At 36.2% G+C, this 21,810-nt stretch overlaps 2 protein-coding genes across 2 annotated transcripts; one reads left to right on the top strand and one right to left on the bottom strand.

Moving 5' to 3' along the window:
* The first annotated feature begins 4,380 nt into the window (after positions 1-4,380).
* On the top strand, positions 4,381-5,560 carry LOC133853628 (GDSL esterase/lipase At4g10955-like). Its single transcript, XM_062289617.1, has one exon. It carries the CDS (start codon positions 4,409-4,411, stop codon positions 5,405-5,407), a length of 999 nt encoding a protein of 332 aa, XP_062145601.1. The 5' UTR covers positions 4,381-4,408; the 3' UTR covers positions 5,408-5,560.
* A 4,445-nt stretch (positions 5,561-10,005) lies between these two features.
* Positions 10,006-18,548, bottom strand: LOC133854125 (dynamin-related protein 5A-like). Its single transcript, XM_062290171.1, is given in 17 exon segments — positions 10,006-10,410; positions 10,517-10,656; positions 10,765-10,993; positions 11,649-11,699; positions 12,377-12,602; positions 12,736-12,806; positions 13,068-13,187; positions 13,315-13,509; positions 14,070-14,117; positions 14,119-14,141; positions 14,315-14,405; positions 15,144-15,205; positions 15,534-15,584; positions 16,640-16,741; positions 17,040-17,147; positions 17,247-17,310; positions 18,227-18,548. Coding segments are annotated over 17 exon segments (1,839 nt in total). The 5' UTR covers positions 18,356-18,548; the 3' UTR covers positions 10,006-10,281.
* Positions 18,549-21,810: the final 3,262 nt, after the last annotated feature.

The following is a 21,810-nucleotide window of genomic DNA, read 5'->3' on the forward strand; positions in this document are numbered from 1 at the left end:
ATGATTAATGTGATATAAAAAGTGTAAAAAAGTTAAAATGTTTTTTATTTGATTTTTTTAAAAAAAAAAAAAACAAAAAGAAAAAGAAGAAGAATTGGAAATGATTTGCCAAACAAGTCCGGAGAAACTGAGAAAGTCTACAGAAGAGTCTAGTCATGACAGTAAAATAGACTTAAAGAAAACATTTTAAAAAACAATTACACTAACCCAACATTGACTAATAAGGAGAAAAAGACAAATTTTGTACAAATTGAACAATGAGAAGTAACGTCTGAAGGGGAAGTCTAAGACAAATTGTGTACAATTTTTTTCTTTTTCTTTTTTTTTTTTTTTTTTTTCATTTGTGTGACTAATTTGCGTGTCGTAAAAATCATTTGGTTTGTTCAATAATTGTTGAATGCCTTTTAGACAATTTTTTATTATTATTATTATTTCAATTTTTACTTTACAGTATTATAAAATTTAGATTTTGAAAATTATTGATTTAATCTGATTTTTAAGATACAGAACAACAAATAATTCGCAACACAGTAGCGGTGCAAAATTACTAACGTAAGTCGCACTTTTGAGGTTAGTTTTCTAAGCTCAATTCTTAATATAAGTGGTATTGTAATTTGGATATTATGATTATTAAATATTGAGAATATTGGTTATTATAGTTTATAAGTCTAAACAATTAAGTGGAGAATTTGACATGTGAAAGCTATTATATTCTATTATTCTTTATGTGAGTTCGTTAGTTGCTAACTTAGAAATTTTTTTTCTTACTTTTCTAAAAACTTCAACATAACCATGTAAATTTATTTTATAGATGATTTTCGAGATTCAAAAATCCGACAGGTTCCATATTGATAAGTGTTTTGGCTAAATTTGATGTATTATGAAACACTTATTTTGTTTAATTTTTGTTGTCAAAACTAAATTTATGCTTTGACCCCTACCTCTATTTTAATATATTTGTAATTCATGTCTTAACGGCTTGGCCCCTGTCCAAAATACTTTCTGGCTCCGTCCCTGTTTTCTAGAGATTCTTTTTAACGTAAAGGTTGATTCTTGATTGGAATGAGAAATATGGTTCATATTTTGTGTTAATTTATGAAGTATTTTTTATCTTAAAAACTCAGATGTACCCTGAGGTGACTATATGTATGTTGGGAATGAAAAATGACTCTTGTACAACAGTTGTGCAACTGTTATGCAGAGTCTTAGAGACATGAAGTAAGTCTCATGTGGTGGAACCCACCACATGAGTCCTACGTGAGATCTACCTTATGTCTCTAAAGTGGTACACAACAATTGTGCACTAACCACTCATCGTTGGGAATAAGGTCTAAAGTGTTTCCAAAGTTGCTTTTCCTGTTTCAGTTTAATATCTAGAATCTACAAGTTGGCTAAGCTCCAATTATTTGAAAATATTATAATTGAAAATCTCTAAATAAGACTGGTTTTAAATACTTCTTAATTTCCATGGATTGCCTACTCATGGCCCATCTTTTGTATAGAAAGGAATATAGGAACTTTTATCGGCAGTCTTAGGCATCTTTTGTATAGTAAGGAATATAGGAACTTTTATCGGCAGTCTTAGGCATCTTTTGTATAGAAAGGAATATATGAACTTTTATTGGCAGTCCTTAGTACTTTCGATGGAACTGGTTTGGCATGATTCACACGTCAATGTAGAGTTTACTGTATCAATAACAAGCGAAAGATCCTTGAAATTTATTATGTTCGAGGAAGTTAATGTGTTTGATTTAGATAAACATAATAATTTTTTATATTACATTAATAATTTTTTATTACTATTCAAATAAAAAAAAAAAAACTTACTACAAAACTTTTTCGCTTTTTTATAAAACATTTTTAGATTGGGAATAACTTCAGTTCGGACTTGGCAGAAACCAAGTCTTTTATGCCCTCTAATAGAAAACAGACACATCAGCATATTACACCAAAAGAAAATATACAAAACACACACAAGCAAAACCTCCATTTCTCAAATCAATCAACAAGCAAAGCTCAAAGCCTCCAATTACTGTTCAGTCTGCAAAGCAACTGCCGGACCGTCCCTGCCTCGCCGGAAGTCAGTTCTCCGGCGATCGGATCCTCTCTCTGTTCGTCTCTCTCTCTCTCTCGGCATCTCTCTTTCTCTCTCCGACAGCATCTCTCTCTCTCTCTCTCTCTCTCTCTCTCTCTCTCTCTCTCTCTCTCTCTCTCTCTCTCTCTCTCTCTGTTTCACTCTCTCCCCCGATATCCTCTCTCTCTCTCTCTCTCTCTCTCTCTCTCTCTCTCTCTCTCTCTCTCTCTCTCTCTCTCTCTCTCTCTCTCTCTCTCTCTCTCAGCATCTCTCTTTCTCTCTCTGACAGCATCTCTCTCTCTGTTTCACTCTCTCCCCCGATCTCACTCTCCTGATCTCCCCCTCTCGGACTGTCCCAGCCTCGCCGGAAGTCGGTTCTGGCCACCGAAAATCGCACCTCCAGCCACCGGTCGACGACCCATAATCGGACCTGCTCCTCCGGCGCTGGCCCACCGTCTCGGATCCTCTCTCTCTCTGTTTCACTCTCTCCCCCGATCTCACTCTCCCGATCTCCCCCTCTCGGACCGTCCCTGCCTTGCCGGAAGTCGATTCTGGCCACCGAAAATCGCACCTCCAGCCACCGGTGTGCGACCCATAACCGGACTTGCTCCTTCGGCGCTGGCCCACCGTCGATCGGATCCTCTCTGTCTCTCCGACATCATCTCTCTCTCTGTTTCACTCTCTCCCCTGATCTCACTCTCCCGATCTCCCCCCTCTCAAACCCACTCTCTCCCTCTGCCTCACTGTGTCCCGGTGACAGGAGAGAAAAAGAACAGAAGAAGAAAGAATGAAGAGAAGCGATTCACTACATCAGGACCATTTCAGTTTTTTGGTTTTAATTTTTTTAGCTGACGTGTCGACCGGTTATTGGTGGGCAAAAAACCCATGTTTTTTGCCATGACCGGACAGAAGGGGCTTTATATCACATCAATCACTTCTTATTATTATTCAAACAAATATTTTACGATGCAATTACTTACCAAACAACACAATTATGTCTTTGCGCATTGCAGAACAGTTTTTGAGGATATCAAGAGGAAGAGGAAAAAGGAACATACGGTATAATGGGCCTAACAGCCTCCAAGAGGGAAGACTTAAGACTTTCAGGACCATTTCACCTAATTTCTATTGACTGGTGAGACCTTCAACCCCTCCACATATATATATATATATATATATATATATTTGAAAAAGAAGAAGAAGAAAAAAAGAATAGATAATAAATAGCAGTACCTTGTTTCAAAATTTACTTACCTTTTTGGTCTACGGCCGCTAAAGTTCTTTGAAGTTGATATGTAAGTTGTGCTTGTGACTGATCAATGGAATATTTTGAACTCTTGCAAAGGGACTGAGATTGGTCCTTGATAATTAAACAATATTAAAATGGCTTTTTTTTTAGCTGTTTCATTCTATTGCAAAACAATATGACAAAGAATGATTTGAGAGCGTAATCATATTGGATTAAAATTACAATTCATGGGGTAATTTTTCTTCTACATTTTTTTTTTTTCCCTAAGGGTAGCTTAATTTGTTGGGATCATGCCTTATAAAGCTGAAATCACAAGTTTTAGGACCTGTTTGGTAAGTTGTGGAAAATGGGATGTTTTATTTGAATAGTAGTAATAAATGATTGATGTGATATAGAATTTGAGAATGTTTTATAGAAAAGTGAAAAAGTTTTGTTTTGTAGTGAGTTTTTTTATTTGAATAGTAATAAAAAATTATTGATGTGATGTAAAAAGTGTAAAAAAGTTGGAATGTTTTTTATTTGATTTTTTTGGGAGAAGTGAAATGGAAATTGAAATGGGATGGATTGGTTACCAAACAGCTCCTTAATCTCTCCCTCCTCTTCTCCTTGGGAACAAAAAAAAGAGTTTTTTTTTCTTTCTTTTTCTGATGCAACTTACAGGTTGGAACCATGAGTCATAGGCTTCATCCCCTTCCCCCAGTAAGAGTCGCATGCATGTGTTCTAATTACACCCAGTTTTATATTTTTAACACAGGTAGAGCTGGTGTCCATTTTTTTATTATTATTATTTAATTGTATTTGCATGGAACTTTCCTTCTTGGCCATTATCCTGCATATGCTTGTTGACATTGACTTGGAGCATAGCATTTGACGTCAGTTTGGATTCTTACTGTTGAGTCCACCTTTGTTTACTTGAGAATGTGCAAATGAAGATCTGAACTATTGCCTTCCCGTTAGAGGCCATTTAAGAATTTAAAGATTTTTTCCTTACGATAAACATCCCATACATGGGCTACCTTTTGTTTAATTCAATTTGATCCTATATTACCTTTCTGTATTTACAAGATGCTGAGGGAAAATTAAGGATGCTGTGTGCTATATGCAGGGGGAGTGAAAACCATCGAAGGTCTGTTGCTGCCAGTTTGGTTCAGGGTGTCTACATTCTCGAACGGGACCGCCAAGCAAATCGTCAAGGTTCCCATGCCCTTGCTCCTCCTTGGTGGGAGTTTCTCCATTTTCGGCTGCTTCGTCCCTTTGTAGATGATGCTGATTGTTCCATCTTTGGAGCCATTTATGAATTCAATCCTCCAGCGTCTCACCGTGACCACTCACTAGATGGAAGTCCACGATACGTGATTGCTTTCCGAGGCACCTTAATAAAGCTAGGCACTGTCTTACGGGATGCCGACTTGAATAAGGACCTCATTCTGAATGAACTTCACCGGACATCTCGTTTTGAGATTGCTATGCAATTTGTCCAGAGCTTTGTTACTGAAGTTGGTGATTCAAATGTCTGGTTAGCTGGCCATTCCCTTGGGTCAGCAATGGCAATGCTTGCTGGAAAAACTATGGCCAAGACCGGCATCTTTCTCGAATCTTTTCTTTTCAATCCGCCATTCCTTTCTGGCCCAATTGAGAAAATTAAGGATAAAAGACTGAGAACCGGGATTCGAATTGCAAGCAGTGCGATCACAGCAGGGCTCACTCTTGCTATGAGGACTAAACACCAGAGGAATACGGCGGAGGATCAATTTGCTGCTTTGTCTGCATGGGTCCCTTGTCTATTTGTGAACCCCCGTGATCACATTGGTTCAGAATATATTGAGTATTTTGAACGCAGGAAAAAGATGGAAGAGAATGGTGCAGGATGGATTGGGAGATTAGCAACCCAGAACTCGATTGGAGGTCTGCTAATGAATGCATTGGGGAAGGAGTACTCAGAACCACTACACCTCATTCCTTCTGCAAGTCTGACCATTAATCCATCTCCTTCCCAGAATTTTAAACAAGATCATGGACTTGAGCAGTGGTGGAGTCCTGATCTAAAGCCGCAATCCAAACTCTACAAGTATAGAGAGCTGTGATTTTCACTGTCACGTCACCTTAATCATATGGCAGTGTTATAGCACTCCACTTAAATAGCATCTCTCTATTGTTATTATTTCCTGATACACCCTTAAGTTTGTGTGATGATAAATTATTTTGGTCTTCCTTGTAATTAACGATGGTAGCAGATTTTGTCAAACAATGTTTTGCCCTGAACTGATATATTTCTAGCTTGAATTACAATGGAGAGGCACTCGGCCTTACATACACAACATGTATGACTTTACACGTTTATGGCAAAGGAAACAAATAATCAAAAGAATTCTTTCTATAAAATTGACGCAACTTTCTTTCCTAGTTAATCCCAAGAATCTTTCCTAGTTAGGCATTGTCTTGGACATCATGGTGCAATATTTTCCTTGCCCAATTTAGCTGCGATCTTGCCATCCTAGTGTGCTACGTCGAGATGGACAACTGATGTTGCTCTGCTGTCAATATTGTTAACATCTCCCCTCAAATTGATGATGGGCGATCAAAAAGCATCAATTTGCCAATTTGTCAATTAGGAACTGATGGCAAGGACGAGAGAGAGCCTTGGTGAAAACATTAGCAGTTTGGTGTTCAGTGAAAATATGTGGAAGAGTAATCACCTGTCGAGCAAAGGATTCACGAATGGAATGACAATCCACTTCAATATGTTTGGTGCGCTCATGAAAAAGAGGATTGGCCATAATCTGAATAGCACTGATATTATTAGCATGAAGAGGAGTAGGAGTAAGCTACGGAACACTAAGTTCGCCTAACAACCCTCGAAGCTACACAATTTTAGAATAGGCAGACGACATAACCCGATATTCAGACTCAATTGATGACTTCGAGACACAAAGCAGCTTCTTACTCTTCCAAGAAATAATGGCATCGCCAAGAAACATACACCAACCTCCAACAGAATGACGAGTATCCACACAACCAGCCCAGTCAGCATCACTAAAACCCTGCAACTATAATGAATTCCCTGAAGGATGACAGACCAGATGTCCCTTTGAGATATCGAAGAAGATGACAAACAGCGGCCAAATGTGTTTGGCACAGAGCCTGCATAAACTGACAGACTTGCTAAACAGTAAACGAGCTTTATGTCTTTCAATAGAATCATCAGCACAGAGCTGGGTGGTGTGGACCCATTTGCACCCAAGAAGCTTGACTCCAGTAGGACTAGGGATGATGTCCCAAGTGTTATTGTCCTGAAGAGACAAAAACCAAATACAAAATCAAATCCTGACAATCAACAAAACCCACATACTCATTGAAACAAGAAACAAAACAAAGGAATAAAATTTTGGTACCGGACGGAGCTGCTCGGCGCTCACAATTAGATGCACGGCATAGCCATGGCTTCAAACATTACTAAGAGCATCCCTTGTGAACTCTCTAAATTTTCTCTAAATTCTAGCTTAAGAATCTATTTTTTGATTTTATCTATCACTTTTAAAAAGGTTCATACATCAAACTCTCTAAATATTTCTTTATTTTAAACAGATATTATTTTATTGATTTTGAGAGCAACAACTTTAACTACCATGAAAAGTTGCTCCAAACGAGCAAAATAAACTTTATCCAGAAAAAAGTATTCACAAATAAATCTAACAACTCAAGTAACTGTCAATATTTTTTTCAATAAAAAATAAAAATAAATTTTTTTTATATATAAAAAAAAATAAAAAAAAATAAAAAAAGGGGGGGCGGGGGGGATTTGAGAGTTGAGAGATACAATTCCCCAACAAATGAATTGGGTATTGCAAATTATATATACACAAATTTAATTTGCAGCTAAAACTTAGCTAAGAACATGCCAATTATATTCAACCGGCAAAACAAACCCCAAATCACGAAAAATTGGGGGACAAACGAATAATTATCCAGCAATTTGACAATATTACAAAGGTAAGCCCTTTGCTTTGAGAAAGGTAAGCCCCTTGATCGATCGTTTAAGGCAAGGAACTCGGTGATCGCAAGCTATGGGGCTCCCCTTCTGTAGACTTGCCGTGCCCGACGAACCCACTAGAGAGAGTGAGAGATTGCTCAACCAACGGAAGTGCAAATCAGCGATAAAACTTATGATCCATTAGAGAGTGAGAGAAAAAGAAAAAATAAAGAGAGTGAGAAGCGAGGAGAAGAGAAAAAAATGATAAAAAAGTGAATGTCGAAAGGAAAATGGGCATCAAATTTAGAGAGAGTTTTGACAATAATAATTTTGCAGAAATTTTAAAGGGCTTTGATGCAAGATAGAAATGGAGGATTTTTTAGTCAAACTTTCAAGATAAACTGATAAAGAGCTTCAGGGCAGGCCGGTAGGTGAAACCGTGAAACCGAAGCCAAAGATTCCCGGGGTTTTTTAAAATCCCAACCCCCACAAAACGAAAGTCAAAGATTCCCGGATTTTTTAAAAATTCCAAACATTAAACCGCCGCAAAAAAAAAAAAAAAAAAAAAAAAAAAAAAAAAAAAAACTGGAAAAAGAACACATATCATATGTCTATCAGGAAATGATACTTACACATCACACTCCACTCCAATGTGTCTTATGTAAGTGTAGTTGTTATGCACAAGAAGTGTAAATATCATTTTCTATGTCTATATCATGCATGAATGGAATGATGGGAATTGTCGGAATCTCGAACTACTTACGTCATGGTTGGGCTTAATACGGTATCAAATCCTTTTTAAAGTTTCTACTAGAATCATTTATATATATTATTCTGCATATAATTTTTTAAATATTAATAATTATTTCTAAATTAAATAGTTACAATTTTATCATATTAGTATTTATTATTTTTTAAATCGGAAAAGAATGATATGCAGAATGTTAAAGAGTTAAAGAATTTTACATAATAGAATATTTTAAAATTTTCAAAAGATCCTGATTTCAATAAAATATTAAACAGAGTGCTTTCCAAAATTGCCCTTTTATATTGAAGTAGGATGAACCAATTCAAAGGCTCTGTTTGTTAATATGTTATGAAAAATATTTTTTTTATCTTTTATTTCAAAAAATGTTTTAATATGATATAAAGGTAAAAATTGATAGTGTGTTTTTAGAATTGTTTTGTGTTTTGGATTATTTGTCAATTTTTATTTATTTTTTTTTTTTAGACTAGAAAACAAAAATTTTACTAAATAGAGCCTAAAATATTAGTGAAAAATTTGATAAGAAGAGGAGAGAACTTTTCCACACAAATTCTTAAATTTAGATATGTTACTTGGTAAAATTATTTCTACTTACAAGGTACAACCTTAGCTAGGTGTCGTGCCAAATTCTTCACTTAGATTTTATATTGGATTATATACTTGTGAGCAAGTTATAGCCTTAACCAAATTCTCTACTTGAAATCATACGGCAATTCTTATGAAATCATGGAGCGGTTATTCTTTGTGCCACAATCTTAACGTTCTCTATGCAATTACTATGATAGCACAGCTAATCAAGTTATTTGTGCTTTGTTTTGCTTCTTTGCATTGGCTTTCAAAGTCTGGTTAGAACTCACAATTTGAGCTTACCATCCCGACCCAAAATCTTAGGCTCCTAAATTCGCATTCCAAACATAGGTTAGCCGAGAGAGCATATTTGGTCCATCATATCTATCTACTTGATTTAGACATTTTTAAAACACCTCCAATAGAGGAACAAACATACAGATTTAAAACGTCTTTATTATTAAGGGTGGGTAGAATATCCAATTGTTGCATACCGATTGCCATCGAACTGATACCGACCGCCTACTAACTTTTGGCAATCAGTAGTTGAAATGAAAAAAATTGTTTCGACTTTAGTTCGGTTGAGTAGGCGATAAAATTTTTATTTCGTCGTTAACCAAACTGACTTAACTAATTTTGACCCCAACTAGTTTTTTTGCATTACTTGTTTAACCCAAATACATGTCCAATAAATACTTGTTTAGCCACAAAAAACGACCATTTAAGCCCAAAATCAACCTATTTTGGCCCGTAAAAATAGGCTTAGCCCAATATAAAAAACCCACAACTAACCAAACTAAACGACCGACATTTAACCCACTTCAGCAAGTTAATCATCTTAACCAAAATAGTCAAAATTTATTAATGTCAATACGACCAACTTTTTTGATTCGGTTGGCGAAAACACACATACGGTCATCAATTTAACCAATACTCGGCCCTAATTATTATAATCCTCTTCCATATTAATCTATCTAATTCAAAGAGGAAAAAATTAAAACAACATACTGTGTTGAATTGAATCCCACTTCAAACTTGTACTTAGTTCTTTTTAATTATATAAATGATTACAAAAAAACTCAAATTATGCCCAATCCAAACCACAGAAATGACTCCCCGTCGTGACATTCTATGCCTGCCATGCTAGTTTTGTGGTAGTTTTTGGTGGCAGGCAAGGATCCTGATCCCCTGAAATTTCTTTGTCCATTCCCAAGGAATTTGGACAGTGAATAAGAGGGTATGATTTATAGAACCACAAAAAACAAAAACACTAGCAAATATATTTACGGTGTTACTGTAACAGAAAATAATCTAACATATGAGAAGGGGTCAGATCTACCATTGAATATGAGCATTATGCTGGTTTACCTATCTTTAAATTGGGTTAAAAAAAATGCGTACTATATATAAAAAGGGAGAAGTTTGTTTACAGGCATAGCTAGCACTAGCACAAATGGAACAAGTGGGTAAAATATGACGCATTCCTATAATGAAGACAATGAATGATTTCACCAAGTAATAGACGACAACCACCTCTTGGAAATTTAATTGAACAAAGAATACAATCAAAATACCCCCCCACCCTCCTTACCCAGTATGACTCGGTGAAGTCTAGCCAAATTCTTCGTGCAAAATGATGTGATTCATATATTACTTTACTTGGACCAAGCAACTGCATCAATTTCTCCTTGTGCACTCCTGTACAACTCCAACCTCTTTGCAAGACCAGTCCGCCGTTCCATGATGGCTGGGTCCTCATTCAATAACGATGACAAACGCTTGGTCTGCATTAGTATTTTAAATTCAACCACACTTGTTAAATTCTCTCAACCAAGATCAAATTTCACACAAGCATATGGTAATAAAGACAGGAAGGGGTCAATTTCTCACCTCCATTTTACCCAAGTCAGTGAAGAAATGGTCAAGCAGGCTTCTTTTGGCCTCCCGTACTTGACAATAAACGATGGACTTGGGGATTGAGTTTCGCAAACTTGCACAGACCAGATTGACATAAGACAAAACCGTTGTCCCTGTTTGTACATGATGTAACCTTGTGAGGAAACAGGGGAAAGATAAAAGCCAAGTTCAGGCACGACTGCCAGCATAGCTGGCTAACTTTCAGTTGTATTTAGACTCACCGATTCGCCTAAGATATGAATCGTTGTATCTATCAAATATTGAATGCGTTGGGTTGCCGCCTTTCTCAATATCTTGAGGAAGCTTCCGGAAGAATTCAACTGTCAAGTAACTACACTCCATATCAACCAGCTGAAGTGTTGCTTTTTTGCTTTCGTCCCTCATTCTGTCAAGTGAGTCAACAGCTGCATTTCCAACCTCTACTCTTAGGCCAGGATACTGCTTCAATTCCTGTGAGTCCAGCAAACTAAACTTAGGAAACAGCTAGAAAAATTATGAACCTCAACCAAGAGAAGGATCAAGAAGAGTATCTCGTGCCCAATTTCTTTTATACAATTGGAAAGAAATAAAAGATAACCTTTTCTGCCCAATTTCTAAGCAGGAAAATTTCAATTTTTTTTTTTAAACGAGCTACAAAGCCACTGATGCCAACAGTAAAATGGGAGAGTTATAATCTTGAGCTGTGCGCACGCATGTTCCGGTGCATGTGCGTCTGGTGGGTGGGCGTTGACTGGTGCGGGCGTGAGTGCATGTTAGTTGTTATTGGCCAAAGTACATTAAGTCCTCTAATTAAGGCCAAAACCTTGGAACAAGATTTTAGTATTAACCAACAGATTTTACTACCTCAGATAGCAGGCAGCTTCCTCCAACAAGAAACAAGGCAGCTTCCCCAAATTTAAGATAATATCTGTTAGTTATTCATGGTCATGTATAGTATAATTATATCAAGTCAATTTTAGAAAAGCCTAAAGTTTTTTCTGCACAACTTTTTAAGATTGAGCTAATGAAGAGAAGGTCAACTAGTTAGATTCATCATACAAAACCTCAAAAAAAACACAAAGGACAGATACGATGGAAGCAATAAAATTTAGTATCAGGAACATACAGGAGTTTCACTGATTGCCTTGTGAATTAGATCCTTCAGTAAAGCATGAACCTGGAAGCATGAGAAAACAAATATGACTCATCATGAAGCAAGTATCATGATTCAGCAAGGACTCAAAATTTGGATTTAAAGGAAATTCAAAAACTTTACAGACACAAGGTTTTGCATAAAAGTTTTGGATTATACACAAATCAACTGGATTTTAGAAGGTCAAGGTTTGAGACTTTTGGCCAGAGCAGGTTGAGGTTTTCTCAAACCAAAACATTGGACCTGAATGTCTGATTTCTCCATTATCTTCCATCTATGCTTTATCTTTCAATGCAGCAAGCATTCAAACTACTGGGAAAAAATACTATATAAATGAGAAGGCACATCTACTAGGAGCAAATGGTCTCCTTTGTCTAATGAGTTTATCATGAGGTTGATACTGCCAGAAAAGTTCAACTTCACAAACCAGCCTTAAACAGGTATGACAAACTTATAAAATGGGTATACATACAAGATTATGTTTGATGGTGATGCCAACAGAATACTCAGAAACTATCTTTTAAAGGGTCAACATTGAGACAAAAAGAATAAATGGAACCAACTCAGTTAACCTTATCTACATGCAAATGCACAAGAAATAAGAAACACAAAAACATAACTGACTTTAAAAGGACATGAAACAAATGTCAAGTATAAATTTGAACGTTTTATACATTCTTCTCCTAAAATTTAATACTTACCGCATCAACAGCTGCCTCAGCAGGACCTCTGATGCTAATTATAGTAGATTCTATGAGACGACGATATCCTTGTTCAGGAGCTATTAAGTGAGGTTGGTATCCATCAGCTTCAGTTATGATCTTCCGTATATTTTCCATTGAAAGTTGCTTGTCAAATTGCAACCTTTTAAGAGCAGCAGGAAGCTGATTATCAAAAACATTGTAAATCTTGTCACCACCAGGACGCCTGTAGACAACAATAAACACAACTAATTTAATTCATTCTATAACATGGATATATAATACAGAAGCCACATTGAACCAAGCAGGGTAGAGCCAATGCCCATAATCAAGGAAGAGGATTAAAGTGAGAAACTTACACGCCATCAAGATGCTCCTTGTATATTTGATCGAAAGCACGACAAATCTCCATGATCATGTACAACTTTCCCTGCATATCATAAGCATTCAATCATTAGCAAATGCTGCAGGATTGAGGATCTCTTATCAAACCCCAACAACTACCTCCCCACTGGCGGGCCCTTCTCCCACAACCCTTGACACTAAAAAAATGTGTGTGTGTGTGTGTGAGTGAGAGAGAGAGAGAGAGAGAGAGAGAGAGAGCCTTATAATTATCAAGTTTGACGCTAAAAGTAGATACAGATTTTTAAATGATAAAGCAAGCCAAACAAGGTGAAAAAGTCAAACTTACTCCAGCATCTGTAGCAACGGGCTTTCCAAGACGACTTAGTTCAGTTTCAAGTTCAATAACTGTTTTGTTAATAAGGGACTGGATGCCCGGGATCCTGGACTTGATTACAGTTTCTAAATGCTGCAATATGAACCATTTGATTAAGTCATGATATAAACTATTACAAAAAAAAATTAACAGTAAATATATTAAAACTAAAACTGCCTTGGTTTTTCCAAGAAAAAAAAAAGAATATTGATTTGCCCACCTTTGAAAGCATCTTTGCTAGATGCTCAGAACCCATTCTGGGAGCTAGGTGCCTGTACTCTGGGGTATTAGAGAAATACTCACGCTCTCTACGCCGAGCAGCAATCATGTCAACATTCTTGTTAATATCCGCTTGTGAGCGGTTCACGACACCAATCCAAGGAAATTTCAGCCGATAAGACCTCCCTTCTAACATCTAAGCAACCAAAAGAATGTGACTTAAAATTTAGAGATGCAAAAGGCATGTAATGCTTCTAGCTGTAAAACAATGCAGGCTTCATCTAAGACATGAATATTTCCACACTACCGAATGAGTAGATGCATATCCATGTATAAATATTAGATAAAGATTGCGGCATGCACTGGAGTACCAGATCACAGTTAAAGTTCAGATATCTAGGAAACAAGGATGACAATTGGAAAGGGTGAGGGCCCTTCGCAGAAGAGTTGAAGTTATGAGATAACCATCCTAGCATACTCATAAAAAAGTGTTGTCTATGACATCAATCCAAGTTGCAAGTACATTGTATATGCAAATGAATCGGGCCTCGTTGCATCAGTATCCCCAACTTAATCAATAAGATCACCAGGAACCAGTGGACCATCTGACAGACATGACGCAGCTGAAGTGGCACTCACTTCCCTTCCACCAAATATCAAGCAAGAACATATAAAAAGATCTCGCTTTATTGAACAAGCACTTCTTTTATCTCATACAAATCAAATCATCCTGCAATATAGATCAATTCAACTTACATCCACCGCATCAGTACCCTTATCCATAAGATCAATCTTTGTCAACACTCAACACTCCAATGGTCCTTTCCCCTGCAAAATCAAAACAGTAAAGTAAGTACTAGGACATCAAAGGAGCACCCATTTGCACAAAATCAAGCAATCATACTGTCAAACACGGCCACCATTACAAAATCTAAACATATTATATATGAGGTGCAAAAGAAAAAAGATTGCACTGCCTAAAGAAATAATAATGGCGTTACCTGTCGGGTCTACTTCACGTGAGATTTTGATTGCATCAGATGTAGCAAGATCTTGATTGGCAGGTGAAATGGCGAGAATTATACAGTTGGGCTGCATAAGTACAACAAACAAAACAAAGCAACAATTTAGAAATTTATCCTTGCATAACTTGAAAAAAGGGGCAGACAAAAATGCAAAAGAACTACTACTAATGAAAAAGAGGATAATTCTAAATCGTATCTATGGAAAATTTACCTAATAGTGGACCAACAAAAGAAAGAAATCACATTGACCAATTAAAATTTCATAAATACAGAAAATGATACAAGCATGACAGAAGGGTATGGAACCACTGGTTTCCTACAAATTGAGTATTCAAAACTAAACTCTTGAAGGATTTACCATCTTCTGGTAAATGCGATACTTGAAAATTGGAGGCAGGAGCCCTGTACTACAGAAATAACCAACATAATAGATAAGGAAAGACTGTGAGGTACTATTTTAGTTTTTAATTTTCCCTTATTTCAATTTTTCTCTAAGATTAGAAATGAAGGCAAAACTAAAGGAGGGAGGAAAGAAACTGGTCCCCAAAGACATATTTCACAGTTTTGAGGGCCTGGAAGACTTTTGTTAAAAGTTTCTCAGACTCCATACTGGAATACAAAGAAATTCACATATTAATAAAACAAAAATCTAATCTATCATTCAAATACTAAGCATAAATCTAATCTATCAAACCTCTTCAAGAAATTTTCCAGAGTTTGGAATATTCCAAAATTTTAATACTGAAGTTAATTGATTATTTCCATAGAGAAAAAAAAAAATTCCAATACTTGTTACAGATATTACCTTCTCAATATAGGAGCGAACCATATTCTCTATGTCGTGAACGATACTGTCTGGTTGACCCTCTATATTACCCAAAACAAAGCGTTAGTTACAATATTACAAAATAATGATGAAGAAATGACACTTGTTTTGTTGCAAGGAAAGCAAAGAAAAAGAAATGAAAGCTAACAGGTTCCAACAAAAAGAAGAACCAGCCAAACAATTGTACAATACTCAGTGAGTAGGTGCTTTTCATTTTTTCCAAAAGTCAGAACCTACGTAATGAGGATTTAGAGTTTCAAATTTGATTTTCTTTCATTTCCTTCTGCTTCTCAGCAACGAAACAGAAAGTAACAGAGAATAATGTCAGTAATGACTCGCATGCCAAATTAAGAGACACGTGTAACTTACCAACAGCTACTTTCGTAAGCCCGGGAAGGTCAATGAGCGTCAAGTTGACAACTGCCACACACACAAAAAAAAAAAATCATAAAAATCAAGAAATTAAAAAAAATTGAAAAGATGTAATTTGTACTATAGTGCCACTAAATATTCATGAGTTAAAGAAGGTTTGCAACAGATCTTCCCCCCCACCCCCCCTCTCTCCCCAACCCCCAAAAAACAGGTTTTAGCACGTTCTGCTTCACTATCAAACGTTGAGATATGAAGAAAATAAATTAACAATTAGCTATAAATACCAAAAGTTCAAAATTGAGATTCAATGGTGGTAAAGAGTGTTATGCTTCAAATTGAGGGTGCTATATAATAAGGATAAGAGCAAGTCAGGAAACATTTTGTGAGATTAGGAAAATATAGATGACGGACCGTGATTCAACAGAGGACATAAACATGGATGGAGCATACAGGCAAAAGGAATAACGAAACTCAGGTTTTTTGTAATAAAGCTTTCTTCAGAAGACTTGAATAATTGCATTGCCCCAGACGACAAAACTGAAGAGAAATTCTAAATAAAAACTTGAGATGACACTACACAAAAATAAATATAGTGGTTGCAACGGCCACCAAAAATTTTAAGGAAACCACAACTTCAAACTTCATTCCAACATGAAATTGTCTTAAAAAATTTCTCGAGTGCAAGTGCATTCTTACAAAGGGCAGCTATAGCACCCAAAAGATTTCCATAACTTCATTCCCAATAAAAAGCACTTCCTATTCTATTCAACAACGTGGCCTTCATTACATCATATTATCATGCACAAAAGAATTAAGACATGCCCCAAGTTCGAATTAATGGTCCAAAATGTGAATCTAGATCCATAGCAAAACGACATCAAATTTTATTTTTTTTTATAAGTAAATGGAATTCATTATTAAGATCAAAGGTGCAACCCAAGTACATAAGAGAAACACCTAACGAAAAAAAATAGAAAAGATCTAGAAAATCATGAAAGACCACATCAAGTAAAAAAGTTTCATGCATAAACATAAAAGATAAATCTAACTTCAAGTAGATTCAACCAAAAAATAACCAAACAAAATTTCGATCCTGGTCTTACCATTAGGAGAATATATACTAAGATGAATCGGAACACTAGATATTTGCTTGCTGCGGCCAGTCTCTCGATCAGTCTCATCTTGAATCTCCTTCCTTACAGCAGCTGTACAAATATAATTAATGATACAGTGTCAAATGAAACAATCTCGTCAATAGACGCATTCTCTCCCTCCCCAGAAGTGGTTTCTGGCCATGTGCTTTCATGAATTTTCAGACTGACCAAAATAAATTATATTGGCCACTGATGTCTCTACGTGATTGATACGACAAGATATTATATGTGATGATTACACAATCTCTTTATAGGAGCCTAATAAATAAAAAGAGAACATAAATGGCATTTTCATATATCAGAATCAATCCAGATATTTAAAAACTTCAATGAAGATAAAGAGATATACCAAAATCAGTGAATCTTTTCCTTGGAAGGTGGAGAAACTCTGCATATTCTCTGCTTCCTTCCTCGCTCTTATGTAGCTGCAAGACAAGTGGCCTTCGAGTAACAATCCCTGCATAAAATTTGCATCACTATTTTGCCAATATTCAACAAGAAGAATCAGGAAAAAAAAAAAAAAAGTATATCCAAGCATATGAATGCCATAATTTACCAGATCCACGAGGTAAGAAGTCCTTTCCAACAACGCTCTCCAACACTGATGACTTCCCAGAGCTCTGTGAGACAACAAAGAAGAGAACAAAACAATAAATTTTTGCTCGGGCATGGATAGAAAGCAACAAGTAATGTTAAAAGTGATATATTTTGACAGATCATCAAGATTTTTCCCTTTTCAAAAACTTCATAATGGCATCTAAAGTGCCCTGAATGCATAAACTAGATATAAACTAGTCAAAATGCCAATTCATCATATTTCACACAATACTTACAATGTGATTATCAAGCGCATTTGAGTACGGAATCAAATAGAACTCAGTAACCATAGACATAAACTAGATGTTTGAATTGAGCCACCAAACCTCATCTACAGCTCAATGACATTTCAAATGATAAAAGCATCAAGATTGAGTGGTAGATAAATAGCATCTCTCGAAAGCTTTGAAAATTCAAAACCATAGTAATGAGCAGAAAATCACCATAACTATGAACTTGTTAGTCACATTGATTCTTCAATTCTATTTACACATCTTGATAAATCGAACTAAATCTCTAATAAGATCGCTACAAAATCCAATAATATGAACACACTTTCAAAAACAACTACCGAAACAAGTAGCTTCCACAAATTCTACAAAGATTGAAAAATATCAGCACGAAGCTTATTGAATACGAACAAGCTTCAGCTCTCTCAATGTTATTGGAGAGAGAGAGAGGGGGGGGGGATCAACAGTTGTAATTTCAAGCAGCTTGATAAATCGAAAATTTTCTAATAAGATCGTTACGAAATTAAACAATACGAACACGCTTGTGCAAACCGATATCGAATCCTTAAAAAAGAATTGCCGGACAGGTAGCTTTCCAAAAAATACTACAGATATTGAAAAAATATAAGCTCAATGCTTATAGAACACACGAACAAGCTTCAGCTCGCTCTTGAGAGAAAGCGAGAGATAGGGAGGGATCGGAGCTGACCTGGCCACCGACGACGGCGATCGAGGGAAGCGAGTCCCATAGAGTTGGCAACGTACTGCCTTCTCCGTGGTCACCGAGCGCGGTACAAGCTCTCTGGATTTTGTTCACCAAAGAGATCAGGTTCTCCATTTCCGATCGGAGCTGAGCCTCTCACTTAGGCGTCAGATTCAGATCCACCGGATCCGACGGCCAGAGAGAGAGATCTGAGAATCTGATACCGACTCACAGAGAGAGACGGAGAGAGAGAGAGAGAGAGAGAGAGTTTTGCGTGTCTGTGTGTTTGAAGTTTGTGAATAAGGTAGCGAATGAAGCGCGTATTGGATTTGGAATTTGGAGTTCACAAAGAAGAAAGAAGAGACTAGACCGGCCAGCTGTAATTTTTAAAATTTATTAAATTTGTAATAATTTTAAAATTTTAATGTAATTTGTAATAATTTTAAAAATCTGTCTCTATATTTATATATTCGAATATTAGGAGAAGAGATAAACGCTTTGGGTTAGGTGTTGCTTTGTTTTCACTGCATGGAGAGTATCTTTATAATTTATAGTTTTTTCTCTTAAATGAAATCTTTAATAGTTTTAATATAATAAATAGAAGTGGCTAGCGCTTTTTTTTTTTTTCTTTCTTTCTTTTTTAAAGTGCATAAAACACATTTTTTAAAACACAACTTTCGCTTGTAGTTTGAAAGCACAATTTTCACATTTTAAAATCTTTTTTTTTTAACATACTCTCAAATAAAATATTTTTTTTTAATATTGTTTTAAAATGCGTGTTTGGCCTACAAAATCGCAAGCCAAACGCAATCTTAATTGAAATATAATCATGGGTTAGAACAAAAAGTTTCTGCTCTAATACTATATTAAAATTATAAATTATCTTAAAACTTAAAGTTTATTAAAAAATAAAAATTATTTAATTATACTTTGACCCTTCCCTAATTTCAAAGATTCAAATTTGTGATTTCTTTGTTTATTCAACTCGATAGTAAAGTAGTTGGTGCCTCCGCCCCCACAAAATATGAACCAATTTTTAAACACATATATGGCCTACCATCTTTTGAAATGGGAATTGTGCAGCATGCAGCACAAATCATGCTTGCAGGCAATTTGTTTGGCAAAAAACACTTTATTGAGCTTTATGGATTTTTTATTAGCACATCAGCCAAAGAGCGAGAGTTAGATGTGTTCTTAAGCTTTATGGAATTCTTTTTAGTTAACAATTAAATGAGATATATATTTTTGTAAACTCCGTTTAAAACTATTTTTTCTTATTCTTCTAGTGCCACTTTTTCTCTCCTTAGACATTCCTTTAGCCATTGCATAAAAATAATATATATATATATATATATAAAATAAAAGAAAAAAGAAGGAGGTTGAATGAGTGGCAGAAACGGCACTTTATCGAGTGGATGATACTAGTTGGACGATCCAAAGTCGGCGTCATTATTGAAGTTTTCATAATGACAAAAGATAAGCACCAGTTGACACCATTACCTTCACTTCCCTGCAGGATAAGTTTTTCGACACCTTTCCTCTGCATGTCAGTTTTTAATAGTAAGTTTTACCGAAAATTTGTATCATTTGGTATCAGAATCAACTTTTACTTCGAGTATGTGATCGAACGGATTTTGACTTTGTGATCAAGTTACGACGTGAACGACTTATAGACCGGATTAAAATGTCTTTTTACTATACATGAACATTGTAATTGAATGAGTTGCGGCCTTGTTGTCGAGCCACGGAAGGAGCTTGACTTATATAAACTGGATTAAAATGTCTTGGTTACTATATGTATGGGTATAAAATGTCAAGTTATTTATCACAATAGAGCCACCGAAAGAGAAATAATTACCATCAAATTAGTGTTGATACAAGAAAAATAGCTCTAATTCTTCGATCATGTATTGATCTTTCGGGTGGTTCAAAAACCCCTATTGGGGTATATAATTGTAACTGAAGAAACTATTCTTCTATGCAATAAGCAATGCTGTTGAGGTTGGTGAAATTATTTCAATTCTGTCTCCCTCCATGGAAGTTTTGAACCATTCTTTAAAAGCAAGCATGGCCCACCAGAGCATTTAAAATGATGGCAATTCAAAAAGGAGAAGAATTGTGTACCTCCCCATATTCAAACTGGAAGCAATTGTCAAATTAAGACCAAGCCCACCGCCCATTGTACAGTTCATGATGTGATGTTTTCACTGCAGAAACTAATTGCTAAACAAGGAGGAAGATCCCCTGCAATTAACGGCCAAGATCATGCCATGTCATCACTCTAACAAAAATTTAATTCCTTTTCCCTTACTTCTTCCGCGGCCGAATCCCCTCCTCTCCTCCGTTACCACGGCCACCCAAGTACGATGAAATTAGAATTTTAAGTATGGGGTGAAAATTAAAAAGGTTATAGATGTTTTTTTCTCAAAAAAATAAATAAAATTGAAAAATACATTCTTAAAGATTCTCCCAAGCTTCAACGTCGTAATTTTGTCTCAATAGCTAAAGACCTACGATTGTAGGTCTCCAATTAGGAATGAAAATCTGGTTACGATTATCAGTTATTGGCTAAAACTAATAATTGTAACCGAGAGAGCCGATTGGTACCCGATTATTCGGATCGATAACTAAGATTTTTAAAAAATGGGTCTTTTGAGCATAATTTAGATATTAGGTTTACTTTTTTGGCTTAATTTAAACTTTTTTAGCCATTTTTAAAAAAAAAAAAAAAAAAAAAAAAAAAAAAAAAATCAACCTTTTGTGCCCCAATTTTTTTTTTTTTTTTGGAACAAATGGCATATGCCATCATATATTACGGAATAAAGTCACAGGGCAAGGATAAAACAAGAGATTCAAGACCCCTAATACCTTAAGCCAGATAAATCTTACTTGATACAGCAACCTAAACAATACAAAATCGTTACAGGGACAACAATGAGCCACTCTTTACATGTACAGCACAATTCACAAATAGAAGATGGCAGATCTAGCACTTAGGCCAACAAATAGTCTAGTAACTTTTCAGTATCTCAAAGGCAAATTGTGAACAAAACACTTAAAAAAATAAAACACCTTAAACTAGAAGCACAAATCGGGACAGGCGTCGGGTGGCGCCGCCACTGGAGACCTCCTCAACAGCATAAATCTACCAGAAGATCTCGGATCCACCTTAAAACTCCCAACCTCGCCTTGGAAGACAAGCAGTGACCCACACGCGCCGATCCAGGTAAAGACTTCCCTGGCGCGTGTAGGCCACGCGTCGAGCGTGAATGACCGACATGGCCGTGGCTGGAGGCTGCTGGACCAAAAGAAGCCGGCGACAACTGTGATGAGGCTCATGTCTTGGAAGAAGCCACCGAAAAGAGCAAATCTGACACCAAAGAATGAAACCCAAATAAAGAAAACCAGGTTAGAGATTCCGTCGGAGAAGCACATCAGATAGTCGCTTCACAACCCAAATCCCGTTTAGTCTTCTGTCAGGGAACAACAACCACTACCAAATCTAACCCGGGATAACAAAAACTCCAAAAACCAATGGCTGGAGGAAAACAAACACTCCACTGGCACTAGCCAAAGAGGAACAAAAGACC

Source organism: Alnus glutinosa, chromosome 13 (genome assembly GCF_958979055.1).
Source record: "Alnus glutinosa chromosome 13, dhAlnGlut1.1, whole genome shotgun sequence".
Lineage (NCBI taxonomy): Eukaryota > Viridiplantae > Streptophyta > Magnoliopsida > Fagales > Betulaceae > Alnus > Alnus glutinosa.